Genomic DNA, 23491 nt, shown 5'->3' with positions numbered 1-23491 from the left:
GGAGCCAGAACAAGTGGTAGTTGTAGTGTCAGAGCTCTCAAAGAAGGGAAAGTTGGCATCTGATTTCATTATTTTAAGTTGAATTTACAGAGAGCTGTTTAATTAAACCAAACCAACGCTCCATTATAAAATCAAATATGACACCACAGCCGTGAGCATGCGGTCCCAGGAGGAAGACAGCACTGTCAAATGGGCACTGTCAAAACAAGCAGGTGGCTGTCTCCGAGTTTTCCCATTAATACTTGCCGGCTCCTTGCTCATTTGTCTGTCTGTTGGCATTTCTTTTGCCAACAAGTGGTTATAGGCACCAGAGGTTCCAGAAAAGTTTGTTAGAGAAAATGTAAAATCAAGAAGAGAGTGGCCATTAATTTACAAGATTCTTTTCAGTCAACTGGGGAAAAGCTATGATCTCATCCTGGCAGAGGAAAACCCGAGTCTGACTTTGGAGGTACCACCAGCATTTCAAAGGAGCCTGGCCCAGGATGGATTAGATGGGAGGATAAGTAGAGTGTTTTGCAGCCAAATCCAAGGATGCTCTCCAGCCCCAGCTGCTGTGTGAGTCACCAGGCAGCTGGCCCTGGCAGCACCTTGGGGGCCCCAAGCAGGGACTGGGAGCAACTGTCCTGTCTTCTGGTCCCAATATCAGCTGTTCCCAGCCACAGACACACGCACAACAGAGCTGGCCTCAGCTGAAAGCCTGATGTCAGAGGGAATCAACAGGGAAAACAAGGCTTGCAAGGCAGCTGGGCAGGGGTCCTGCGTTCCCGGGACAGCAGTCAGGGTAGGCACATGTGCCCGTGACAGGTTCCAGGAGCAGCAGAGCCAAGCTGCCAGCTGTCCTCTTGGGGAGGCCACCCCAGCAACTGCAGAGGGGCCAGTGGAACCTTGCAGTGGTCCCAGCCCGGGGGCACACTGTGTGCAGCCTGGAGTTCTAAATCCAGACAGGTGACAAACCAAGGTTAGGAGCTGCAAAGTTGACAGGAGACAGGTGGCCGGGGGCGTTCATCCTTTCAACAGATATTAAATGAATCATCAGCATTCACCAGCTTTATAATACATACTCTTGGTAAAAAATATGAAAAGAATACAGGAGTGTATCAAATCAAGAAGTAGACACCCCTCACTTGCATGACACCTGCAATCCCACCATCCAGAGATAATCATAACCAACACTGGGTGTGTGGTCTTGATTTAGGTTCATCTATAAAACATTTATATATGTACATATAAACACACTGTCTTCTAACCAGAAATAGGATTTTACTTCTCATACTGTTCTGCAACTTGGTTTTTTCACTTAACACCATATCACACTATATACGTGAGCCCATACATATATCTCTTCATTCTAAGTAAGATTCCATAGTATGAATATAATGAATGAAGATTTCATCTCTTTTCCTATTTTCCCCTCTCACATGGCTGCAATGAACATCCTTGGACATACATCCTTGCACTGGTCAGAGTCTCTACGTTACACAGATCCTGCAGCATCAAAGGATCATGGAGTTGGCACATTAGAATGTTTAATAGATGCCAAATAGCTTCTGAAAACAGGTTACAGCCCCTTCCATAGTGCACAACATTGCCTGGCAAACAGCAGCAACTGTTAACAATTTCAGGTCTCTCAAATCTTTTGAGAAACAAATCACATATACAGACATGCCCATAAGTTCCCAGCCCCACTCCACCTCCACCCTGAAGCCCAAACTGAACTGCTTGGCTAAGGCTCCTTTTTTACAGGAAATCCATTTAAAGCTGTGATGACATCTTTTCTCCCAAGCATCATTAGAGCTCCTGGGGAGAGCTGCTTCAACTCCGGCTGCCTGATTCACACAGGCAGCGCAGAGTCGGGAGGGAGAAAGCTGGGAATCTGCACCCAAGGCTCTGCTCTGCTGAGTTAACCTGATTATTTTCTTGTGTGTCCTGCAGGTGATTGAAAATAACTAACCACCAGAAGTCCCTGGGACTGTTTCAGACTTGGAAAGGTCACAGGAGAAAAATAACAATAAAGTGACAACTACTTGAATCACATCTTGGTGAGAGTCTTATTAGCAAACCATACTCATGTCTAGGGCCCTGAAAGCAAGAAACAGGCTCAGGGTCTTTAAGCTGAGCTTACAGGCTCAGCAAGTGGGTGGGGGACGAGGAGGACGAGGGTCCTGAAGCCAGAAAGACACAGGCTGGACTCAAGAAGGCCCAAGTCTGGCCATGTCTCTCCACTGGTTAATTGTGTTCCGTGGACAAGTGACTTAACCTCCCCCAACACACGGCTCCCACCCCAGTCACTTCTTGGGATGGGGTAGAGGGTTCAAAAGAAGTAAGAGCTGGGGAAATATTTCCCAAAAAGCCACAGTCTCCTTTATATGAGAAACAATAAAAAGTTAGAGCAAAATAAGGGGGAAATGGGTGAAAGAGAGTCCATATTCAACTTTTTTTTTTTTTTTTAAAGAACACTGCAATATAGAAAAACTTGATAATTTTTAAAATTTCATTTAGGATTTACAGATTCTAGCTCTTCAGATTCTGGTAGCCTTAAACTGATCTAAGAGAGATGCTGGTTTGTTTGCAGCCAAAATTTCCTATAGATCAGTGGTTCCCCAGTAGGGGTCTACGAGGACGATTTGGCAATATCTGAAGACACAAGAGAGGTGGGTCAAGACTCAAGAGAGGTGGGTGGAGGCCAGGCTGCTCAACATTCCACAGTGCACAGGATGGCCACACAACAAAGGATTCTCTGGCCCCAGTGTCAGCTGTGCTGAAGCTGAGAAGCCCTGATGTAGAGAAAACACAGGGGTCACAGGCCACAGCCGCTAGCCATGAATGGGTCACGGGCAAAAAGCCCCATAGTGTCCATAGCGTTCTGCTCCTCCTCCTCCATCGCTGGTCATTTGGCTCCAACTTGGAAGCTACTAGGACTGCCTGCTGCCCGTGGGGAGAGAGCAGACCCTCTACAGGCTACAGAAACCTCCAATGGATGTCAGCCACAGTGGTAGGAAAGTCCAGGCCTTAGCCACAGCCAGAGCTGGAGCAGGAAGGTTTCAGGGTGAACAGTATGGTAGGGTGAGGGGTCCTGATCTCATTATGTTTTAAAGAAAAGTTTTTTCCGGAGGAAATTAAAACAGCCAGGGATCTGTTTGTAAATTCCTTTCACTGAAACAGCATTAGCGACCTGTGAAAACACAACCACAGGGAGGCCTGTGAGTTCTCTCCACTGAAGGAAGAATTCCAAAGCGAGGCTGCGGGGAATGCACACCAAGTCAGAACTTTCGGGGAATGCACACCAAGTCAGAACTTTAAAAACAACTCTAGGGACTTCCCTGGTGGTCCAGGAGTTAAGACTTCACCTTCCACTGCAGGGGATGCACGTTCGATCCCTGGTCAGGGAGCTAGGATCCCACATGGCTTGTGGCCAAAAAACCAAAACAGAAAACAGAAGCAATGTTGTAACAAATCCAATAAATACTTTAAATATGGTCCACATCAAAAAAAACTTTAAAAAATAAAATAAAACAAAAAATAGCTCTGGCTGCAGCCTTCTTGAGTGTGTGTGTGTGTGTATGTGTATGTGTATGCGTGTGCTGGGCAGGGGGTGGAGATAAGGGAACAAGCATCTCAATTATAAGTTTAGAAAAGTCAAAATTCACCATAAAAATAACAAAATAATGCCATTTGCAGCAATATGGATAGACTTAGAGATTGTCATACTGAGTGAAGTCAAACAAAGCCAAATACCATAAGTGAAGTTGCTCAGTCGTGTCTGACTCTTTGTGACCCTGTGGACAGTAGCCTACCAGGCTCCTCAGTCCATGGAAATTTTCCAGGCAAAAGTACCCGAGTGGGTTGCCATTTCCTTCTCCAGGGGATCTTCCCGACCCAGGGATTGAACCCGGGTCTCCCGCACTGCAGGCAGACGCTTTACCGTCTGAGCCACCGGGGAAGCCCATATACACACTACTATACATAAAACAGATAACAAATAAGAGCCTACTGTATAGCACGGGGGACTCTACTTAACACTCCGTGATGGCCTATGTGGAAAAAGAATCTAAAGAAGAGTGGATAAATGTATGTATAACTGATTCACTTTGCCGTTCACTTGAAATTATTAATAACACATTGTAAATCAACTATACTCCAATAAAAGTTTTCTAAAAAGAAAATTCAAAATTCACAAAATTCAAGTCAGATTAAATTAATGAAGAAAAGTTGAGAGAAGAGACGGGGCCCAGGAGTCGAGCACATTGCTTAGCCCTGATGGGCCCTCAACTGCCTGTGAGACTTTCTCCTCCACGGCCATGGCTCATGGCGCCCCTGGAGTCCTGCCAGGGATGGCCCTGCACCTGCTTTTCTCCTCTCCTCTGCTCAGCAAAGCTCAGAGCCAGGGCCTCCCCAGGAGGAAGGAGGAGCCCTCACAGCCCCTTCTCGTGGCACAAAAATCCTGAGCAGAGCAGGAGGGCACCCCACACGTTCTGAGCCCCTTGGAGGAACAACCACCCTGAGTGGGGCATTGTCCAGCCATGCTTCGCTATTCTCACTGGGGCCTCCCAAGTCAGGAGATACTAAAGGGATGCCTGATTCTTGAGGGTCAAGAGTGAAGACTACACAGAGGGGCAGAAGGTACAGGCCTGCAACCTGCCATCAGCGGCTGTGCTCGGGTACTGGGCCGTCCCACGCTGGCAATGAGGACTGGCTCCATCAGTGGGGAGTGTGGGAGGCGTCAGCCTGGCACCTCAGAGGCCAGGGAAGGCTGTCTTTGGCATAACGAGCGAATGTCACTGCAGGCAGCACTGCTGTTCGTTGTTTTAGTCACTTAGTCGTGTCCGACTCTTCCCAACCCCATGGACTGCAGCTTGCCAGGCTCCCATGTCCATGGGATTCTCCAGGCAAGAATCCTGGAGTGGGCTGCCATGCCCTCCTCCAGGGGACGTTCCTGACCCAGGGACCGAATCCATGTCTCCTGCTTCGGCAGGTGGATTCTTTAGCATGGAGCCACCAGGGAAGCCCCACTACAGGCAGTCACTTCATGCATTTGCAGAAGCAAAAGCATCAACCCTCAGGGCAAGCCTTTGGCTTGCAGAAGAAATCTGTGCTTGGGCTTGGGGCCCTGCTCACCCCCACCCTGGGGAGGACACACTGGCCCTCCAGCAGCCTCACCCTGAGGAGGAGGGTCTGAAGGTCCTCACAGTGAGCCCACTGCTCAAAAATGCTGTCCAGGGTCTCGATGTACCAGGAGCCACTCTTGGGATCCCTCCAGGAGACAAAGCCTGCGGAAGGAGAACGGCTGAGCTTCGCTGGGGAGCCACCCTCCCCATGCAGGTGGGCCCACCGCTAGACCTTGACTGATGTCTATAGCCCTCCAGAGCCTGCACCTCTGGGCTCTGCATGATCTTATTTCATCCTCGCCACTACCCTGTGACTTTGGTTAGGGTTCTTGTTTTCCCAACAAGGCAATCTAGGCTTGGAGAAGTCAGGTGAGTCTTCCAAGGGATAAGAAAGAAGGAAACAAACATTTGTCACACCTGCTGTGTGCCAGGCACTGGGCTCAGCAGTGGGCCAGACACCTTGTTAAAATCACCATGATGATCCCCAAGGTACAGTTAATATTCCCATTTTAAAGATGAGAAGACTGAGGCAGGGCCAGGACAAGGGTGAGGAGACCAAGGCACACCGAAACAAGGGTGCTTGCCTTCTTCTATTGTGCGTTCTAGGCACCTTGACTGCCTTGCCCTGAGCTGAAGCTCAACTTACTCAGGGTCACAGAGGCAACAAAGTGGCAGAACCAAGACTCACACCCAGGTCTGTCCTTCACAGCACTGCTGCCTCCAGGGCAGATGAGGGGACTTGCCAGCCAGAAGGACAAGGTCTCCAGATCCGCTCACCTGGGAAGGTGGAGTAGGACACCAAGATGTCGCTGGGCGTGGGCAGACTAGACACGGCATCTGGCTCGTCAGTGGAACGTGGGCCTTCCTGGAATGGGGTAGCATCTGTCTCAGGGTTGCTATTGGGGGTCTCATCTTCAGGGGAAGTGGAGGCCACCTCAAACCCGTGGTCTTTCTGCTCTGCAGGAAGCGGAAACAGACACAAGTTGTCAGTCAGACACTCAGACCAGAGCTCCCACTTCTGTGCCACCAGCCCTGAGAGGCCTGATTTCCTCTGGAGCCAGAGGCCTAGTGCCAGGCCAACATGAGCAGGAAGCCTAAACAGGAGCTTTACTTTTACTAAAACAAAATTTCTACATGTTCATTCAATAAAGTGGGGGCAGAGGGGGAGCAAGAACGCAGACATTTTAAAAACAGCAAAAGAAACCAGTTAGAAGATATACACACCAAAGAACTGGAAACAGGTGTTCAAACAAGAACTTATGTAGCAACATTCATCATATTATTCACAGCACACAAAAGGTAGAAACCACTCATGTGTCCAGGGACAGATGAATGGAGGTATAAACATCCAATAGAATATTACTCAAGCTTAAAAAGGGATGAAATACTGCATCATAATACAATGTGGATGGGCCTCCAGAGTAGGCTAAGTGAAAGAAGCCAAATACCAAGGGCCACATGATATCCTATTTATATGAAGTATCCAGAAGAGGCGAATCCAGAGAGAGGAAAGCAGATTAGTTATTGTTAGGAGGGGGAATGGAGTGACTGCTACCAGGTATGGAGTTTCTTTGGGAGGAAGATGAAATGTTCTAGAATTAGATGGTGATGATGTTCCCACAACATTGTGACTGTACTGACAACCACTGAATTGAACCATTTTAAACAGTTAAAATGGCAAATTTTATTTTATGTCATTAAAGATCAAGTCACAGGCTTCCCTGCTGGCTCAGCGGTAAAGAATCAGTTTGCCAATGCAGGAGACACAGGTTCAATCCCCGGTCTGGGAAGATCCCACATGCAACTGAGCCCATGCACCACAACTATTGAGCCTGTGCTCTGGAACCCGGGATAACTACTTCATAACTACTAAAGTCCAGACACCCCAGAGCCCAGCTCTGCAACAAGAGAGGCCACCTCAATCAGAAGCCCATGCACCACAACTAGAGAGTGGCCCCCCGCTCACTGCAACTGGAGAAAGCCTGTGTGCAGCTACAAAGACCCAGCACAGGCAAAAGTTAAAAAATAAAACCTCAAGTCACATCAGGGAGTTCCCTGGAGGTCCAGTGGCTGAGTTACCACACTTTTATGGCAGGGGCAAGGGTTCGATCCCTGATCAGGAAACTAAGATCCCACAAGCTACACCACCAAAACAAGAGAAAGAAGGCACCTAAAAAGAGCTTCAGTAAAAACAGGCAGAGGGTGGAGTGGCCCAGAGGCTTCTGGAGCAGGCGGCTGTGACCCAGTCTCCCTTGCAAGAAGGGAGAGCAGTCCTGCAGGGAGAGACGGCACCTGTCAGGCAGGTCCCAGGGCAGGAGAGCGGGAGGGTTTGTGTGGCTGGATCCACGGTGGGTAACAGCAAGGAACGAGGGAGGTCACGGTTCACGGGACAGAGACAGGACAGATGGCTCTGGAAACCCTACAGTAATAACCCCAATGTCAACTGACCTCTCACCTGAAGCTCAGAAACTTGGTGATCTGTCTGTGATCTCACGGCTAATATGCAAGGGACCAGGACTCCAGCCTACATTCTTCCGGCTCTCAACTACCCTGCTGCTTCCCATGGGGCCCCCCAAGCCTGCACGGGGGGCTTCTTAGATCTGCGAAAACTGGACTGCTATCCCAGGTCACTGCTTCCAGTTGTCTTCTTGACCAAGATTCTGGAATCCACCCTGGGTTCCGGGAATGACTTGAAGTGGCATGGGGAAGGGCACCTGGGATGGAAGGGTGGGGCTGTGGCTGGGTCCGCCCGGGGCAGCAGGGTGCAGTGGGGGAGGGGGCACTTCAGTGAGGGGGATGCCACAGGAAGGGCTGAAGGCGATGGGGCGGGCAGAGGGGCTGCCTCTGAAAATGGAGCAGAGACGATGGGCTCCAGGAGGGGAGGATGGGGGACAGAGGAAGAAGGGGGCCAGACAGGGGATACCGGCTGTGTCTCGACTGACGCGCCATCCTCCTACAAATCTGAGGGGGAAGACCTCACCTACGGGTTATGCAGGTAAGGCACTGCTTTCTTCTTAAGGAGCCTCACTGATTCAAAACTCCTGCGAGGAAGCCTGACTTCCCATGAGAATAAACACAGTGGGACGAGGAGCCACTCCCTCAGGACATAAAATCCACAACCACTGTCGTCCATGACTCTTCTTTTCTGGCCTCTCAGCATGACCTCCAAAGTTCTGGAGGGGTCACCCCCAAATCTCAGGCCCCTCCGCTCTGGCTTACTCACTGGCATTTCACACCAGGGTTGCTGACTCTGAGTTCCGTTCTTCCACCTTGGTGCCCAAGCTCTCTCTTAATGAAGGGGCAGATGACATTTAGAAGATTTTTAAGCTGTTCTAAACTGCAACAACAGCGAATCTTAAAATAGACACACGAGTCACCAAAACCCAGGGCAGACCAGTTCTGAGACATGTAACAGCAGGACACCTCACCAGACACTGGCAGAGATCCGCAGCCTTTGGGTATTTCTGGTCTCAGCTGATGGTGGCGCCCTCATGTGGCAACAGCGTTAAACACATGATCCCGCAGCATGAAAACAGGGGGCGAAGCAGGGACCCAAATTTCAAAGGTGGCACCTTAACTACTGCTTTCCAGCTCTGGAGTTCTCCTGTTCCCAGTTAATTGTTTGGTTTAGTTTTTATTGGTGGGAATCTACATTACTTCAGATTTTGCTCACAGATATTTTTATATGGTTTTATTTCTAAGTCAAACAATTAGAATGCACAAAAGAGGCAAGCATACTACGGGCTTTGTGTCAGGCAGGGGCCCAGCTATAGGGCAGGTGGGACTACCCTGCCCTCAGAGGGCTGACCAAGGGATGAGGCCATCTCAATACTAGGAGAAAGTGCTAAGACAAGGGGCTACAGGAGAACGAGGGCCAGAGAACCCTGACTCTGTACAAGGAAGGGGATATTGAGGGAAGACTTCCTGAAAGCAGTGACAAGAAATTATAACCAAAAGGATGGATGATTAAGAGTTGGCCAGGAGATGAGGCAGAGGGATGGCACATAGGAAGGCTGAGGAGTTAAGCCAGAGCACCTTGAGCACTGCTGGGGTGGGCACAGCATGCCAGGCGGGGGAGGCAAAGAGGGCCAGTTCACCTGGAGATGACCTCATGTCCCAAGGACACACAAGGTCCTTCTCTCTTCCCTCTTTTATTTTACAAGAAAACCAGGTAATGGTGAAGTAGGGCTCAGGTTTAAAATCAGGACATATAGCAAAGCTACAAACAATCTAAATAATCCTTAAAAATTACTGACTCCCTAATACCTAAGCCTTTGAGAATTCCAACAGTTAATCCAGCAGTGGCTTCCCTTTCTCTGTAACAGTGGGAGGGAGGCAGGTTGATGGAGGTCAGGAGAATGACAGGAGGTAAGGAAAATGAAAGAAGTTTCCTCTTTCCTCTGTGTTGTTTGTTTTCGCCAAGTCTGAGGTTGAAGTGGCCACAGTTGAATGATCCCCTGATGCTATAGCATCATGAGATGCAAACCTCTAAAAGTTAGACAGGGTTCAGGCTACTCCAACTAGATGGAGGTGCCACTTTGGGACAGCAGTGACCATGTTTGGGAGCCCCTGGATGCCTGGGTCGACCTCTACTTTCCCACTAGCCTCATCGGCAGTGACGCTGAGGACTGGCTTACCTCCACCACAGGCCTGGATGAAGAAGAGCTTGGGCTTCCCTCCCAAGCTGGGGCAGCCAGTACCATTGAAAGTGTTCACAATTCTCTCGATGGACACAGGACATCCGTCTGTGCCATAAACAGCCCCTGGGAACTGGCGGTGGCTGGCCTAGAAGACCAAGAACTCTGGTGACAAACCCAAGAAGTTACGGTAGGAATCCAATGGCCTGTTTGTGCAGAGGCTTTGTGGGGACCAAGCATTTAGAAGGTTCCACCAGGGGACAAGGCTGAGTGAAACACAGCAGGTTGGTCCTGGGCAGCCTCAATTCCAAGGGTCTCAAACTCACATGCCTATAAGCACCAGATAGCCTAACTCAAGAACACCGGCCAGCTTCCTCTAGACTGGTTGTTCTCAAAGTGTGGTCCCTGGACCAGCAGCATCAGCATCACCTGGAAACTTACAAGACAGGCAAATTCCCACCCAGACTTCCCAAATCAGAAACCTGGGTAGTGGGGACCAGAAATCTAGCCCGTCAGGTACCTCTGTTACAGCTAAACTGAGAATGACTACGCTAGAACAATTCCTCTTGAACTTTGTGTTTACAAGGGTCTTGTTAAGGTACAGGCTCTGAATGAGAACCTACATTCTCCTGAGCTGCCAGGCGATGCCCATGCTGCTGTCCAGAGGCCACACTGTGAATGAAAGGACCAAAGGGGTGGCCCCAGCCCAGCCACAGGCCAGAATTTTGCTCTTTGAGGATAAGGGCCTGATGGGTCAGACCTTTGTGGTTTTTCAGGACAAGCTGAAAATCATGACTTCCGTGCTACAGTCGCCAGTTTTGAAAACACTGTACAATCCACTGGGGTTGTTACCTCTGCTCTGTCCAGCCCCTCAACTCAAAAGATGAGGAAACTGAGGTCCAGAAAGGGGGAGAGTCTTGGCCACCATGACCCAACACATTAGTGGTCAAGGCCAGAGTGGGTCCCAGCGTCCCAAACTCATAGCCAGCACCAAAGGGCCCGGAACAACATCCAGCAGGACCAAGACAGGAGCTGGAAGCTCTTGTAAGCTGTGCCTGGCTCAGAACAAAATCCAGCTTACCTCTTCCTGCCTCTCCCAGATGGTTTCTCCCAGGGTCGCAGCCCTCCCACCCAGGAGGAGCACCCAACCCCTCAGAGGGCCAAGTGGCTTCTGAGAAAACAGCAGGAGGTGGACAGGGCCCTGTGGCTCTTCCCACAAAGGCCAGGGGGTCTTGGACACAGGAAGGGACGAGGCTCCTGCAGGGCCTCTCGGGGCAGCCTTCCTGGGCGCCTGCTAGAGAAGGTGAGGCCACCAACCTGACAGCCGTGAGAGAGGATGACCACCACGCAGCAGTCCAGAGCGCCGTGGTCCCGCCGCGCCAGCTGCATCAAAGCCTGGACCATTTGCTACAAGAGAGGGCCAGGGGTGAGCCCGACCACTGATGGACCAGGTCCTCATCCTCAGCCAGTCCCCTGCTCCCAGGGCCAGTCGTGAAGTAAGGACAGTCACAGTGATCACAGGAGAAGACAGGGGAAGAGATGCTGGGCTGGGCACTCTGTCTACTCCTACAATGTCTCTGGTGGCTCAGACGGTGAAGAATCTCCCTGCAATACAGGAGACCTGGATTCTACCTCTGGGTCGGGAAGACCCTGGAGGAGGAAATAGCAACCCACTCCAGTACTCTTGCCTGGAGAATTCCATGGGCAGAGGAGCCTGGTCGGCTACAGTCCATGGAGTCGCAAAGAGTCAGACATGACTGAGCGACTAACACTTACCTAACCCAACCATAGGACACGAGCATGGGTCTCGATTTATAGATAGAGAAGCTCAGGCTCGGGAGTCACACGGGGAGTTGGGGAGTCAGTCCTCAACCTGGGTCTCCGAGTCTGGAGCTTTCGCTGGTAACCACTGAGCCACACTGCCTCTTGCGGTCCTACAGACTGAAGGGTTCGTCTTGGGGAGTCGCTGGCTTTCAGGGGCCCTCTTTAGGACACTACCCCATGAGCCCCCATTTCTGTCCGTGCATAGGGCCCGTACCTTGGCAGTCAGGTCACATTTCACCTCCACCGCAAACTGTAGCAGGTGGAAGCGTCGCTGCATCCTCTCACAGTCGATGTTGGAGCCCGTGCGGGCCGTGAGCCCCGACTCGCGGCAGAAGTTCACGTTGTTGATGATCAGGCAGTGGCCACAGGGGTCTGCGTTCAGGACATAGGCCTGCCCAAGCAGAGGGACCAGCGTAAACCAGTCTCGCTGCACTCCTCGGGAGAGAAGGCGACCCCCTGGGTCTCACCCATGGGGAGGGCAGTCTGGAGAGATGGGACAGAGCCCGCAGTCTGCCTCCCTCTGAAGCGGGTGTCTGGCATCCACACCACACACACGCAGCTGTGTGACGGATGATCAGCTAAACCTGGGACAGACGATTAGCTCCCCTCAGAGTACTTAGGATGGAACTGCTAGCTGAGAAATCCAGCTCCCCTAGACACTGACCCCCAAAGGACCAACAGGTCGCCCAGTCCTGGAGAGTACTGACAATCGTGTGATCAGCTCTGCTGGCAGACTCCTGCCCAAGTCACCCTTGGAGAGTCTGAGGCCACTTCCTCTCAAGGTTCAATGTTTCTCTAGTAATTCTCTCTCACAGCAGCCTGGGTTTTTTTTGCTATTCCTGGTGGCTCAGAGGTTAAAGCGTCTGCCTGCAATGTGGGAGACCTGGGTTCCATCCCCAGGTGGGGAAGATCCCCTGGAGAAGGAAATGGCAACCCACTCCAGTATTCTTGCCTGAAGAATCCCATGGACGGAGGAGCCTGGTGGACTACAGTCCCCAGGGTTGCAAAGATTCGGACACGACTGAGCGGCTTCACTCATTCACACTCACAATATTTACACGTATATATTTCTTTGTGTGACTAGTCTCACTAGGCTGATGGCTCCACGAGGGCTAGAAACTTGAGTGGTTGGTTCCCAGGTGTCCTAGCGCAAAGTCCAGGCTGACACAGGGAAGTCACACAATAAATACTGTGACTGAGACAGGGAGTGACTTGGTCCAGGATAGGTGCCACAGCCAATTCTCACACTGACCCCTACTGAGATCTAACCCAACTTCACAAATGAGGAAAGAGCAGGGTTAGAGAATCTGCTTCAGGACAGCTGTACCAGGGTCAGGGTGCTATAGGGGGTTCAGGACTGAGCTGGGCTGAGCTCCTGGTGCTCCTGACACAGCTGCAGGAAGGACCTGGGAAGCAGAGAGCAGAAGAGCCGAAAGCCAACACAATCGGCCCCAAAATGACATGAAGACTCACCAGATCAGCATTTCCCTTGGCTCTGTCCTGAGGACCTGGAGAGAGAGAGAGGGAAAACGTGAATGTCAGGGTCCAACAGGGAAGGGACAAGGGACCCTGTGAGGACACCTCCCACAGAAACGCAGAAATGCAGAAGAGCAGGAATGCAGGAACTCCCGGGGACTGCTGGTGAAGTCAAGTGGCACAGCCACCTTGGGGAACTGTTCAGAAGTTTCCAGGGCTTTCCCTGGTGGTACAGTGGATAAGGATCCACTTGCCAAGGCAGGGGACACAGGTTCGATCCCTGGGATGCACCACAATGACTGACGACTGTGCACCTAGAGCCCTGCTCCGCAACAAGAGCAGCCCCTGCAACGAGAAGCCTGTGCTCCACAAGAGCAGCCCCTGCTCGCCTCGACTAGAGAAAGGCCATGCACAGCAGTGAAGACCCAGCACAGCCAAAAGTAAATATAGTTTTTTAAGACTTTTTTTTTTTTAAATAGAAGTTTCCAATAACGTTGAACACACACCTACTCTCCGACCAGCAACTCTACTCCCAGGTACAGAGCCAAGAGAAATGAGCACAGTGAGCACCAAACAACTTGGCCATGAATGATCATCAAAGCCTTATTCATACTCCCCGAACTAGAAACAACCCAAACATCCACCAGCAAGTGGATGGGTAAGCCAACTGTGACACAACTATACAAAGGGACACGACAGAGCTTAAAAAGGAAGGAGGTACGTGCAACACCATGGATAACTCCAAAAACACCATTCCGAGTTTTTAAACAGCCAGCAGAGTGCATACGGTGTGATTCCATTTACGTGAAATTCTAGAACAGAGAGACATAGGGAAGCTCCAGGTCTGTTCCCTCTCTGTGGAATCCAAGGAGGCCAGCACACAGTAAACTGAAAGTGAAAGTGAAAGTCGCTCAGTCGTGTCCGACTCTTTGCAACCCCATGGTCTATACAGTCCATGGAATTCCAGCACATGCCAAATAGCTGAAGGTCCTCACCAAATAGCTGAACAATGAATAAAGGAGTAAAGGTGTTATTTTTCTTTCAGTTTCAAAGGAGTTTTCATTTCAATTAGCAAGAAGTCAACTGACCACCAACCTACAACGTTATGGGACTTTTTCTTTTTTAAATAAATAGACATTGACCATCACCCAGTCATGCCAGAGACTATACTCATGACCCAACCATGGTGCCATGCATCGCTCAGAGCGGGCCTGGACCTTGTTAGGAGCTATTCTTTTGCCAGTTCAAAAGTCATGCCATAAACAGTTTTACCTAGCCTGAAGACTCCCATTAGACCACAGACTTAATTCTTAAACAACTGCTCATTTCCAAAATTCCACTGCACTCCCAAAAATACCATTATCTACTACTGGAAATACCATTTTCAGTATTAGAAAATGCCAATACTGAATACTACAAATGTCAATACTACAAATACCAATACTACTGAATATACCATTATCTACTACATATCCAGACGTGAGAATTGGACCATAAAGCAGGCTGAGCACTGAAGAACTGATGCTTTTGAATTGTGGTGCTGGAGAAGACCCTTGAGACTCCCTTGGACTGCAAGGAGATCAAACCACTCAATCCTAAAGGAAATCAACTCTGAATATTCATTGGAAGGACTGATGCTAAAGCTGAAGCTCCAATACTCTGGCCACCTGATGCAAAGAGCCAACTCAATGGAAAAGACCCTGACGCTGGGAAAGATTGAGGGCAAAAGGAGAGGAGGCAGAAGAGGATGAAATTAGATACTGACTCAATGGACATGAACCTGAGCAAACCTGGGGAGATAGTGGACAGGGGAGCCTGGTGTGCTGCAGTCCATGGAGTCACAAAGAGTCAGACATGACTTAGCAACTGAACAGCAGCAGCAATTACTGCTGAAGAATGTGTTTATTTCTTGAACTGGCAGTAATGATCCACAAAGTGAGAGAGTAACACCATCAAAACGGCAGAATAAGAGTTTTCTACCACCTTCATTCTCCCAAAGAACACTGATTTTTGACAATCACCCACAGATAAGAATGCCTTTGTGGAAGTCCAAGAGTCTAGCAGAGAAGCTGAAATATACCGTTGGTGCAAAATTCTAATTACATAGGACACACTGAAGAATAAAGACTAGAGGAGATTGCTCCTTCTTCAAATTCAAAGACAGTAACACAAGACTTTGAGGAATATGAAAAATTAAGGAAACAAGATACCACCAAAAACACACAATGAAAATCTATGATTTGCCCAATAAAGAATTCAAAATTGTTGTTTTAAGGAAGCTAAGTGAGCTATAAGAAAACATAGAAAGACAATATATATACCCAGAAGTGGAACTGCTGGATCATACAGTATTACTATTTTTTTTTCAAGTATTAGGGCTTCCCAGGTGGCTCAGACGGCAAAGAATCCACCTACAATGCGGGAGACCTGGGTTCAGTCCCTGGGTTGGGAAGATCCCTAAAGAAGGGAATGGCTACCCACTCTGGTATTCTGGCCTGGAAAATTCCATGGACTGTATGGTCAATGGGGTCACAAAGAGTTGGACACGACTGAGCAACTTTCACTTTCACTTTCATACCTGAAAGGTGCTGAGCAAGTAAATCTTAAATGTTCTCACCACATATACAAAAAAAGTGTTAATTATGTGAGTTGATGGATGTGCTAACTAGCCTTAGTGTGGTCATTTTTCCGTAATACACCCAAGTATCAAATCATCACCTTAAACTTACACAGTGTGTTATACATCAATTATATCTCAATGAAGATGGAAAAGTTTTTTTTCAATTTTTACCTAAAAAAAAAAAATCTACAGAGCAAAGTGATTGCTCTTGAGAGGTCCACAGGCCACAGCAACACGTAGAGGGAGTAACCTGACAAAGGCACCAGAAGAAAGAGGTAGGGAGGGAGGTCCCCAGTGGTTGACAAGAGTTCATTCCAGGAAGATCCCACATGCCTCGGGGCAACTAAACCCATACTGAACCTCGAACCCTAGGGCCCATGCTCCGCAACAAGAGAGGTCACTGCAATAAGACCAGGCCTCACTTGCTGCAACTAGAGAAAGCCCGAGTACAGCAAGACCCAGCACAGCCAAATAAATAATTTTTAAAAAAAGAAAGAAAGGAGGTAAGGAAGGCTCTAGGCAGCAGTCACTGCACTAACAAAGGCAGGGAGGGGTTCTAGTCCCACACGGAGGATAAAGCAGTCAGATATAACATGCATGAAACCCACTTCTCCCAAAATGACAGCTTCCAAGGGGACAAGAAGCACGTATGGGCAAGTGTGTGTGCGAAAGAATCAGTCAGCCTGAGCATCACTGAGCACATGCCCATGGCTCCTGCAGAGAGAGAAGGCGGGAGACACACCCCCTCTGCTGCCTAAGGGAAGAAAGGGTAGATGTCCTAGTGCTGGGCCTAGGCAACACAAATCACACACAGAGGACTTCACTGGTCGTCCAGTGGCTGAGACTTCAAGCTCCCAATGCAAAGGGCCTAGGTTCGATCCCTGGTTGGGGAACTTGATCCCATGTGACGCAACTAAAGATCCCACATGCCACACTCAGTAAAGTTAACCTTTGCTACTAATATTATTATCAGCATCCAGACCATGGCAGTGGCCAACTGGACAACCATGAAATAGAAAGTGCTAGGTCTCCACATGCTGCCATGGAAACAAAGCCCTAAGGAAAAATCACATGCGCATCAACAAGAGAACGGTTAAATAAACTGTGGCGATTCGGAATAAGAACTACCTCGCAATGAAACAGAATTAACTTCTGATACACACAACAGCATGAGTGAATTTCACAAATATAATGATGGCAAGAGAAGCCAGACTCAAAGAGTACATAGGATTTCATTTTCACTGAAGTTCAAGGACAAGCAAAAGGGATCTGAGGCAACAGAGATCAAAATAGTGATTCCTTTGGAAGGGGGAAGAATGGGAATAGACTGGAAAGAAGTACGAGAGTCTTAAAGGACACCAGAATGCTCCATATGGTAATAATCTGGAGTGTGGTTATCTGTGTGTTGCTGTTTAGTCACTAAGTCATGTCCAGCTTTTTGCAGTCTCATGGACTGCAACCCGCCAGGCTTCTCCATCCATGGGATCTCCCAGGCAAGAACACTGGAGTTGCCATTCCCTTCTCTAGGGGATCTTCCCCACGCAGGGATCAAATCCACGCCTCCTGCAGTGGCAGGTGGATTTTTTACTGCTGAGCCACCAGGGAAGCCCAACTGGGCAACCATCAGCTGCAGTCTTCGGATTTATGTATTTTACTGGATGTAGTTTTGTGACCATAGGCAATTATTTCACCTCCCTGAGTCTTGGGTTCCTCATCAACAAGAATGGGTCTAATGATGCCCTGCCTTGCAGGGTTGTTGTGAGGAGAGGAGGTAAGGATATGTACAGCGCCCACTTGAGACAGACTCTAATAGACGCCTCCTTCATGCCCCCAAGCCTGCGCTAGTCCACTCAACTCACCTGGACCCAAAGGCAAATCACAAACACTACATCGATCTGGAAACACTGATCAAAACCTATGACATGAAAACCATACTTCAACACATGATTTTCAGAGGAGGGGCTCTCCTGAACCCCTACCGGAATATTCCACCCATCCCCTATGAGTACTCAGAAAGACAACACCAAAATTAAGTTTTGAAGCTCACGCTACCCAGCTATACCACTGGTCACTTGTCAATGACCGCTTGGTACACCCACCCACCACTCCCTCTTGGTACTCACAGACATCAGTGAATCCTCCAGAACCAATGTCACCTGGCCTGGGTACCTCTGGTCTGAGACCCTCAGGCCTGAGCTTGGCTGGCCAGAGCTCCTCCGGCCCCAGCACCACTGGAGCGAGTTTTCCTCGGCTCGGCTTTGATGGGTCCTGCTTCATCACTCTCAGCTCCTCTGGTTTGAGGCCCTCTGGTCCGAGCACCACCGGCTTAAGATCCAGGGGTCTGATGGCCTCCACATCCTGTTTTGCTGCTTGTCTGCTGGTCTTCAATAATGAAGCCAGAGTGTCCTGGCCTGTGTCCTCCAAGCAGGAGATGAACAAAGGAAGGGCCTGACTCCCTCGAGTCTCTAGATCTAGGATCAGCTGCCTGGCCTGATCGCGCCGAGATCCTGAGCCTGCCCTCTGTTTGGAAAGAAAGACATGTCACTGTTATCCACACACTTTGCTGTGATTCTCATCCTGACTCCCCAGTTCCCATCTACCTAAGTCTAAACAATCAGGCACATGGGCAAAAATTGAGCCTGAGGTTACTCTGAGCACAGGCCACCTGCCAGTCTTCATTTATCTATTCAATCTCTATGTCGGGGATGTCTACTGTGTGCCCAGAATGGGCCAAGTGCTGAAAATGCAGGAGGGAACAGTCTATCTTCGTGGAGTGACTTCTAGTGGAGGATGTAAACAGGAGTTTCCCTGGTTGTCCAGTGGTTAGGAGTCTGCCTGCCAATGCAGGGGACACAGGTTCAATCCCTGGTCCGAGAACTAAGATCCCACATGCCACGGGGCAACTGAGCCCGTATGCCACAGTTACTGAAGCCCACCTGCCCTAGAGCCTGTGCTCCGCCACAAGAGAAGCCACCGCAATGAGAAGCCCATGCACCGCAACTGGAGAGCAGCCCCCACTTGCCACAACTAGAAAAAGTCCACGCGTAACAACAAGAAGCCCATGAACTGCAGGGAGAGGTCTCAGCCCATGAGACCCAGTGCAGCCAAAAACAAAAACTGAAAAATACTGGGGAAAGAAAAAAAAAAAGACAATGACACAGCAAAGACAGAAATGCCAGAAGGAAAATCACATGGGGCTGGAAGGGCACAGGTGCACTCAACCCAGACTTGAGAAATCAGGGAAGCCTCCAGGAGGGGCTAGCTTGCCTGAGCCCCCAGAACACCAAGAAAGGAATAGTGAATTCAGAGAAATGGGAGATTAAGTTGGGTGGGAGAGAGATCTTTGCACAGTCATGCCAAGAAAGCTGTGAGAGCTACTTAAGAAAGAAGTGACAGTGTCCAATCTGCCTTTTGAAAAACTCGTCCTGGGGGCAAAGTGGACAATGGCAGGGCGTGGCCACAGCCACGTTAGGTGGTGGCAAAGACTTGCAGCTGGAATGGAGAAAAGTCAGAGGACAGACAACAGAAATAAGGAGGGGAAATCCACAGACGCGGGCATTGATTGGGTGGACTGTGAAGCTGCAGGAGTGGTCGAGGTTGACAAGTGTCGGGATGGTGAGATCAGAGGAGACAGGGAGCAGGAGGAAGATGCTGGTTATCTGCTGGTTCTCTTTTGAGGCCCATCTCTGGGCAAGTTCCACAGGGATAAGACACCACCCTGTTCGCAAATATCCTACAGCAGTGTGATCCAAGAGAATTTTTCATGACAATGGAAATCTTTATCTGAGCTGTCCAAAAGGGCAGCCATTAGCCACATGTAGCTACTGAGCACTTGGGTCACGTGACTAAGGAACTGCCTTTTCTGGGTTCAATTTTAATTACTTCATATTTACATTTAAATAGCCACATGTGACTAATGGACACTACACTGAATAGCACGTGCTTCAGTCAAGTCCAGCTCTTTGCAACCCTATGGACTATAGCCTGCCATGAGATTTTTCAGGCAAGAATACTGGAGTGGGTTGCCATTTCCTTCTCCAGGGGGTCTTCTTGATCCAGGGATTGAACCTGTGTCTCTTATGTCTCCTGCACTGGCAGGTCATTTCTTTACCACTGGCACCACCTGGGAAGCTCCTTGAACAGCACATATTTGTACTATCACTGAGATGATTAATTTTCACTAGCGAAAGTTGGCTACATGCCTACTTTTCTACAAGTAAGTCATGGGTTTTGATCTCTCTCAATGTTTACAAACACTCACAGACACGTGTTCAATGCATCATTTCATTTAGTCCTCCTCAACAACCTTGTAAAGAGGTTAAATTACAATTACCCCCACCTTAAGGATGAAGGAAACTGAGTCTAAGAAAGTTGCTGCAACTTGCTAATATGTAATATGTCACAGAGCCAGGATGACAGCCCAGATCCACGTGGTTCTGCCATACTAGGAGTGGTAAAATGGTGGCCCATTATTCCTAACACATTCTTTAAAAATTCTGAATTTGTTGCTAACATTTATTTTTAATTTTATATTGGAGTATATTTGATAATAATGTCTTAGTTTCAGATGTACAACAAAGTGATTCAGTTATACAAGTATCTATTCTTTTTCATATACCAGACCACCTTACCTGCCTCCTGAGAAACCTGTAGGCAACAGTTAGAACCAGACATACAACAACGGAACTGGTTCAAAATTGGGAAAGGAGTACATCAAGTTTATATGGTCCCCCTGCTTATTTAAATTCTATGTGTACATCATGTGAAATGCCAGGCTGGATGAAGCACAAGCTGGAATCAAGAGTGAAAGGAGAAATTTCAACAACCTCAAATATGTAGATGATACCACTCTAATGGCAGAAAGTGAAGAGGACTAAAGAGCCTCTTGATGAAGGTGAAAGAGGAGAGTGAAAAAGCTAGCTTAAAACTCAGCATTCAAAAAACTAAGATCATTGCATCCAGTTCCATCACTTCATGGCAAACAGATGGGGAAAAAATAGAAACAGTGGCAGATTTTATTTTCTTGGACTCCAAAATCACTATGGACAGTGACTGTAGCCATGAAATTAAAAGATGCTTGCTCCTGGGGGAAAAAAAGCTATGACAAACCTAGATAGCGTATTAAAAAGCAGAGGTCTATATAGTCAAAGCTATGGTTTTTCCAGTAGTCATGTATGGATGTGAGAGTTGGACCACAAAGAAGGCTGAGTGCTGAAGAATTGATGCTTTCAAACTGTGTTGCTGGAGAAGACTCTTGAGAGTCCCTTGGACTGCAAAGAGATCAAACCAGTCAATCCTAAAGGAAATCAACCATGAATATTCATTGGAAGGACTGACACTGAAGCTGAAACTCCAATACTGTGACCACCTGATGCAAAGAGCCAGCTCATTGGAAAAGATCCTGATGCTGGGAAAGACTGAAGGCAGAAGGAGAAGGGAGTGACAGAGGATGAGATGGTTGGATGGCATCACTGACTCAATGGACATGGGTTTGAACAAACTCTGGGAGATAGCGAAGGACAGGAAAGCCTGGGGTGCTGTAGTCCATGGGGTCACAAAGAGTCAGACACAACTTAGCAACTGAACAATAACAATTCTTTTTCAAATTAGTTTTCCCTTTGGATTATCACAGATTATTGAGCAGAGTTCCCTGTGCTATTTTTGCTAACATGTAAAATCAGGAAACAGGAATTCCCTGGTGATCCAGTGGTTAAGATTCCTCACTTTCACTGAAAGGGCCTGGGTTCAATCCCTGGTCAGGGAACTAAGATCCTGCAAGCCTCAGGGCGTGGCCAAAAAAACCAAAATAATTTCCCACTTGAAATGGCAACCCACTCCAGTATTCTTGCCTAGAGAATCCCATGGACAGAGAAGCCTGGGCTACAGGCCATGGGGTTGCAAAGGGACAGACATGACTGAGCGACTAACACTTTCACTTTTCTCAGTATAAAAGATCTGGCAACACTGGGCCAGCATTCTTGTATGATCATACTCAGCTGGAGTCGGAGGGCAGGGCAGAGGCTGCCCATTCTAGTGCCCACCTATTGTGCCTCCAAGGATATTCAAGTTTATCACTCCTGTGAATGTTCCTGGTAGCAAGCATAAGGCCTCAAATTATTTCCACTCCTTAGTACACAGCAGAACCCACTCCAGTGTTCTTGCCTGGAGAATCCCAGGGACGGGGGAGCCTGGTGGGCTGCTATCTACAGGGTTGCACAGAGTCGGACACGACTGACGTGACTTAGCAGCAGTACATAGCAGATGCTCCTAAGACTTCTTAATATTATACATTGGTGACTTCCCATATGATATTTGTCCTATTAAAGACTTCCTCAGTGGTCAGGCCAAGTTTCTGGATGATGCAGAAACTGGCCTGCAAGCAGCCTACAGGGTGCTATGCAAGAGCCTCTAGGAAGTCACACATTCCCACTGTATCTCCTGGTAAGAAATACATCCTGTTCCCTCCTGACCTCACAGGCCTGTGATGAGGGTCAAATAAGACGAAGATATGACAGTGCTTTTAATGAGAACCTCAGGGACTTTCCTGGTGGTCCAGTGGTTAGGGATCCACCTGCCAATGCTGGGGACATGGGTTTGATTCCTGGTCTGGGAGGATCCCACATGCTGCAGGGCAACTGGACCCACGTTCTGCAACTACACAGCCAGCAGTCTAGAGCCCTTGAGCTGCAACTAGAGAAGCCACTGAAATGAGAAGCCCACCCACTGCAACTAGAGAGTAGGCCCACTTGCCACAACTAGAGAGAGCCTGTGCATAGTAACAAAGACCCAGAACAGCCAAAAATAAATGCTTTTAACGAGAACCTCAAATGTTTGCTTTTATTATTCTCTTCACTATCTGCAGGAGGCCCCTCATCTCCAAACCCCTTAAAAGACACATAACACAAGAGGGGCTGGCCAAGGAGGACAGGGCAAAGACAGGCACCATCTGATGTGTCCTCATTCGGTGCCTGAAGCTTTTCTGTTTCACAACCCTTATTATCTCTTTTAACCCTCACAGCAGTAGGACTTTTTTTTCCCATTTCACAGCATGGGAAACTGAGGCTCAAAGAGGATACAGTGCCAGGCAGGGTTCTCTGAACCTCCACCCTCGTGCATGCTCAGGAGCTCAGTCATGTCTAACTCTTTGGGAACCCCATGGACTGTAGCCCACCAGGCTCCTAGTCCATGTGATTTCCCAGGCAAGAATACTGGGGTGGGTTGCCATTTTCTTCTCTAGGGGCTCTTCCCCACCCCGGGATCAAATCCATGTCTCCTACCTTGCAGGTGGATTCTTTACCACTGAGCCACCTGAGAAGCCAGAACCTCCACCCCAGAGGAGGAAAAAGCAGGTATGCCTCTAGACAGGCATCCAGCACTGCCGCAGCTCACGGGTGTACTCTGCTCGTCGGCGTGTAATCGCGTTAGCAAACCCTCAAAAAGGTGTTTGGGGGTTGTTTGGTTCCTCTGGGAAATTTAGCAGGCTCGACGCCCTGGGGGGAAACGGGGTTCCCTCACGATGGTTCCCCAAAGGGAAGGGGTACTGTGTGGCACAGACCGAGGGGGACGCGACGGGGAAAGGCGAGGGCGGGAGCCGGGCCATTAAGTCACGATGAGGCTTCAGCAACCCTCTCCGAGCGGCCTCGCAGTCCCCAACTGTGACCTGAAGTCTGCGCTGCGCAGGAAGCTGGGGACCGTACCTGAATGTCCTCGATCATGTCGGGAGTGAAGAGCTCGCGGCTCAGCAGGGCGTCCCAAAGCGAGGCAACCTGCAGCTCACCGACCAGAGGCAACCGGTACCGCCGCAGGAGCATCCGGTCAGCCTCGTCCAT

General features: G+C 49.1%; 2 protein-coding genes across 3 annotated transcripts in view; one reads left to right on the top strand and one right to left on the bottom strand.

Moving 5' to 3' along the window:
* The window catches only part of LOC138090209 (chymotrypsin-like elastase family member 2A), a 17683-nt gene extending 15733 nt beyond the window's left edge, over positions 1-1950 (top strand). The window contains exon 8 of the mRNA XM_068985718.1: positions 1933-1950. Within this exon, the coding sequence (XP_068841819.1) occupies positions 1933-1950 (18 nt within the window). The remainder of the gene's footprint in view (positions 1-1932) is intronic.
* On the bottom strand, positions 1713-23491 carry CASP9 (caspase 9). Of its 2 annotated transcripts, XM_068985717.1 has the most exons (10): positions 23360-23491; positions 18018-18182; positions 17786-17930; positions 13040-13074; positions 11781-11957; positions 11060-11149; positions 9743-9890; positions 5883-6062; positions 5158-5267; positions 1713-3172 (listed from the first exon to the last, which is right to left on the bottom strand). In XM_068985717.1, exons 1-10 carry the CDS (start codon positions 23489-23491, stop codon positions 3083-3085), a joined length of 1272 nt encoding a protein of 423 aa, XP_068841818.1. In that variant the 3' UTR covers positions 1713-3082. The 2 variants fall into 2 exon arrangements, with proteins under 2 accessions (XP_068841818.1, XP_068841816.1); XM_068985715.1 differs by having other exon boundaries at positions 17786-18182.

Source organism: Capricornis sumatraensis, chromosome 14 (genome assembly GCF_032405125.1).
Source record: "Capricornis sumatraensis isolate serow.1 chromosome 14, serow.2, whole genome shotgun sequence".
Taxonomy (NCBI): Eukaryota; Metazoa; Chordata; class Mammalia; order Artiodactyla; family Bovidae; genus Capricornis; species Capricornis sumatraensis.
The sequence above is the reverse complement of the archived record's forward strand: the minus strand, read 5'-3'. Positions and strand labels throughout refer to the sequence as shown.

Coding starts and splice junctions, on each gene's coding strand:
- CASP9 (XM_068985715.1), bottom strand. CDS start 23,491: ATGGACGAGGCTGACCGGATGCTCCTGCGGCGGTACCGGTTGCCTCTG. Junction 11,150..11,780: donor AATGTGACCTGACTGCCAAG/GTACGGGCCCTA, acceptor CCTCTCTTGTAG/CAAATGGTCCAGGCTTTGAT. Junction 5,268..5,882: donor GTCCTACTCCACCTTCCCAG/GTGAGCGGATCT, acceptor CTCCTTCCGCAG/GCTTTGTCTCCTGGAGGGAT.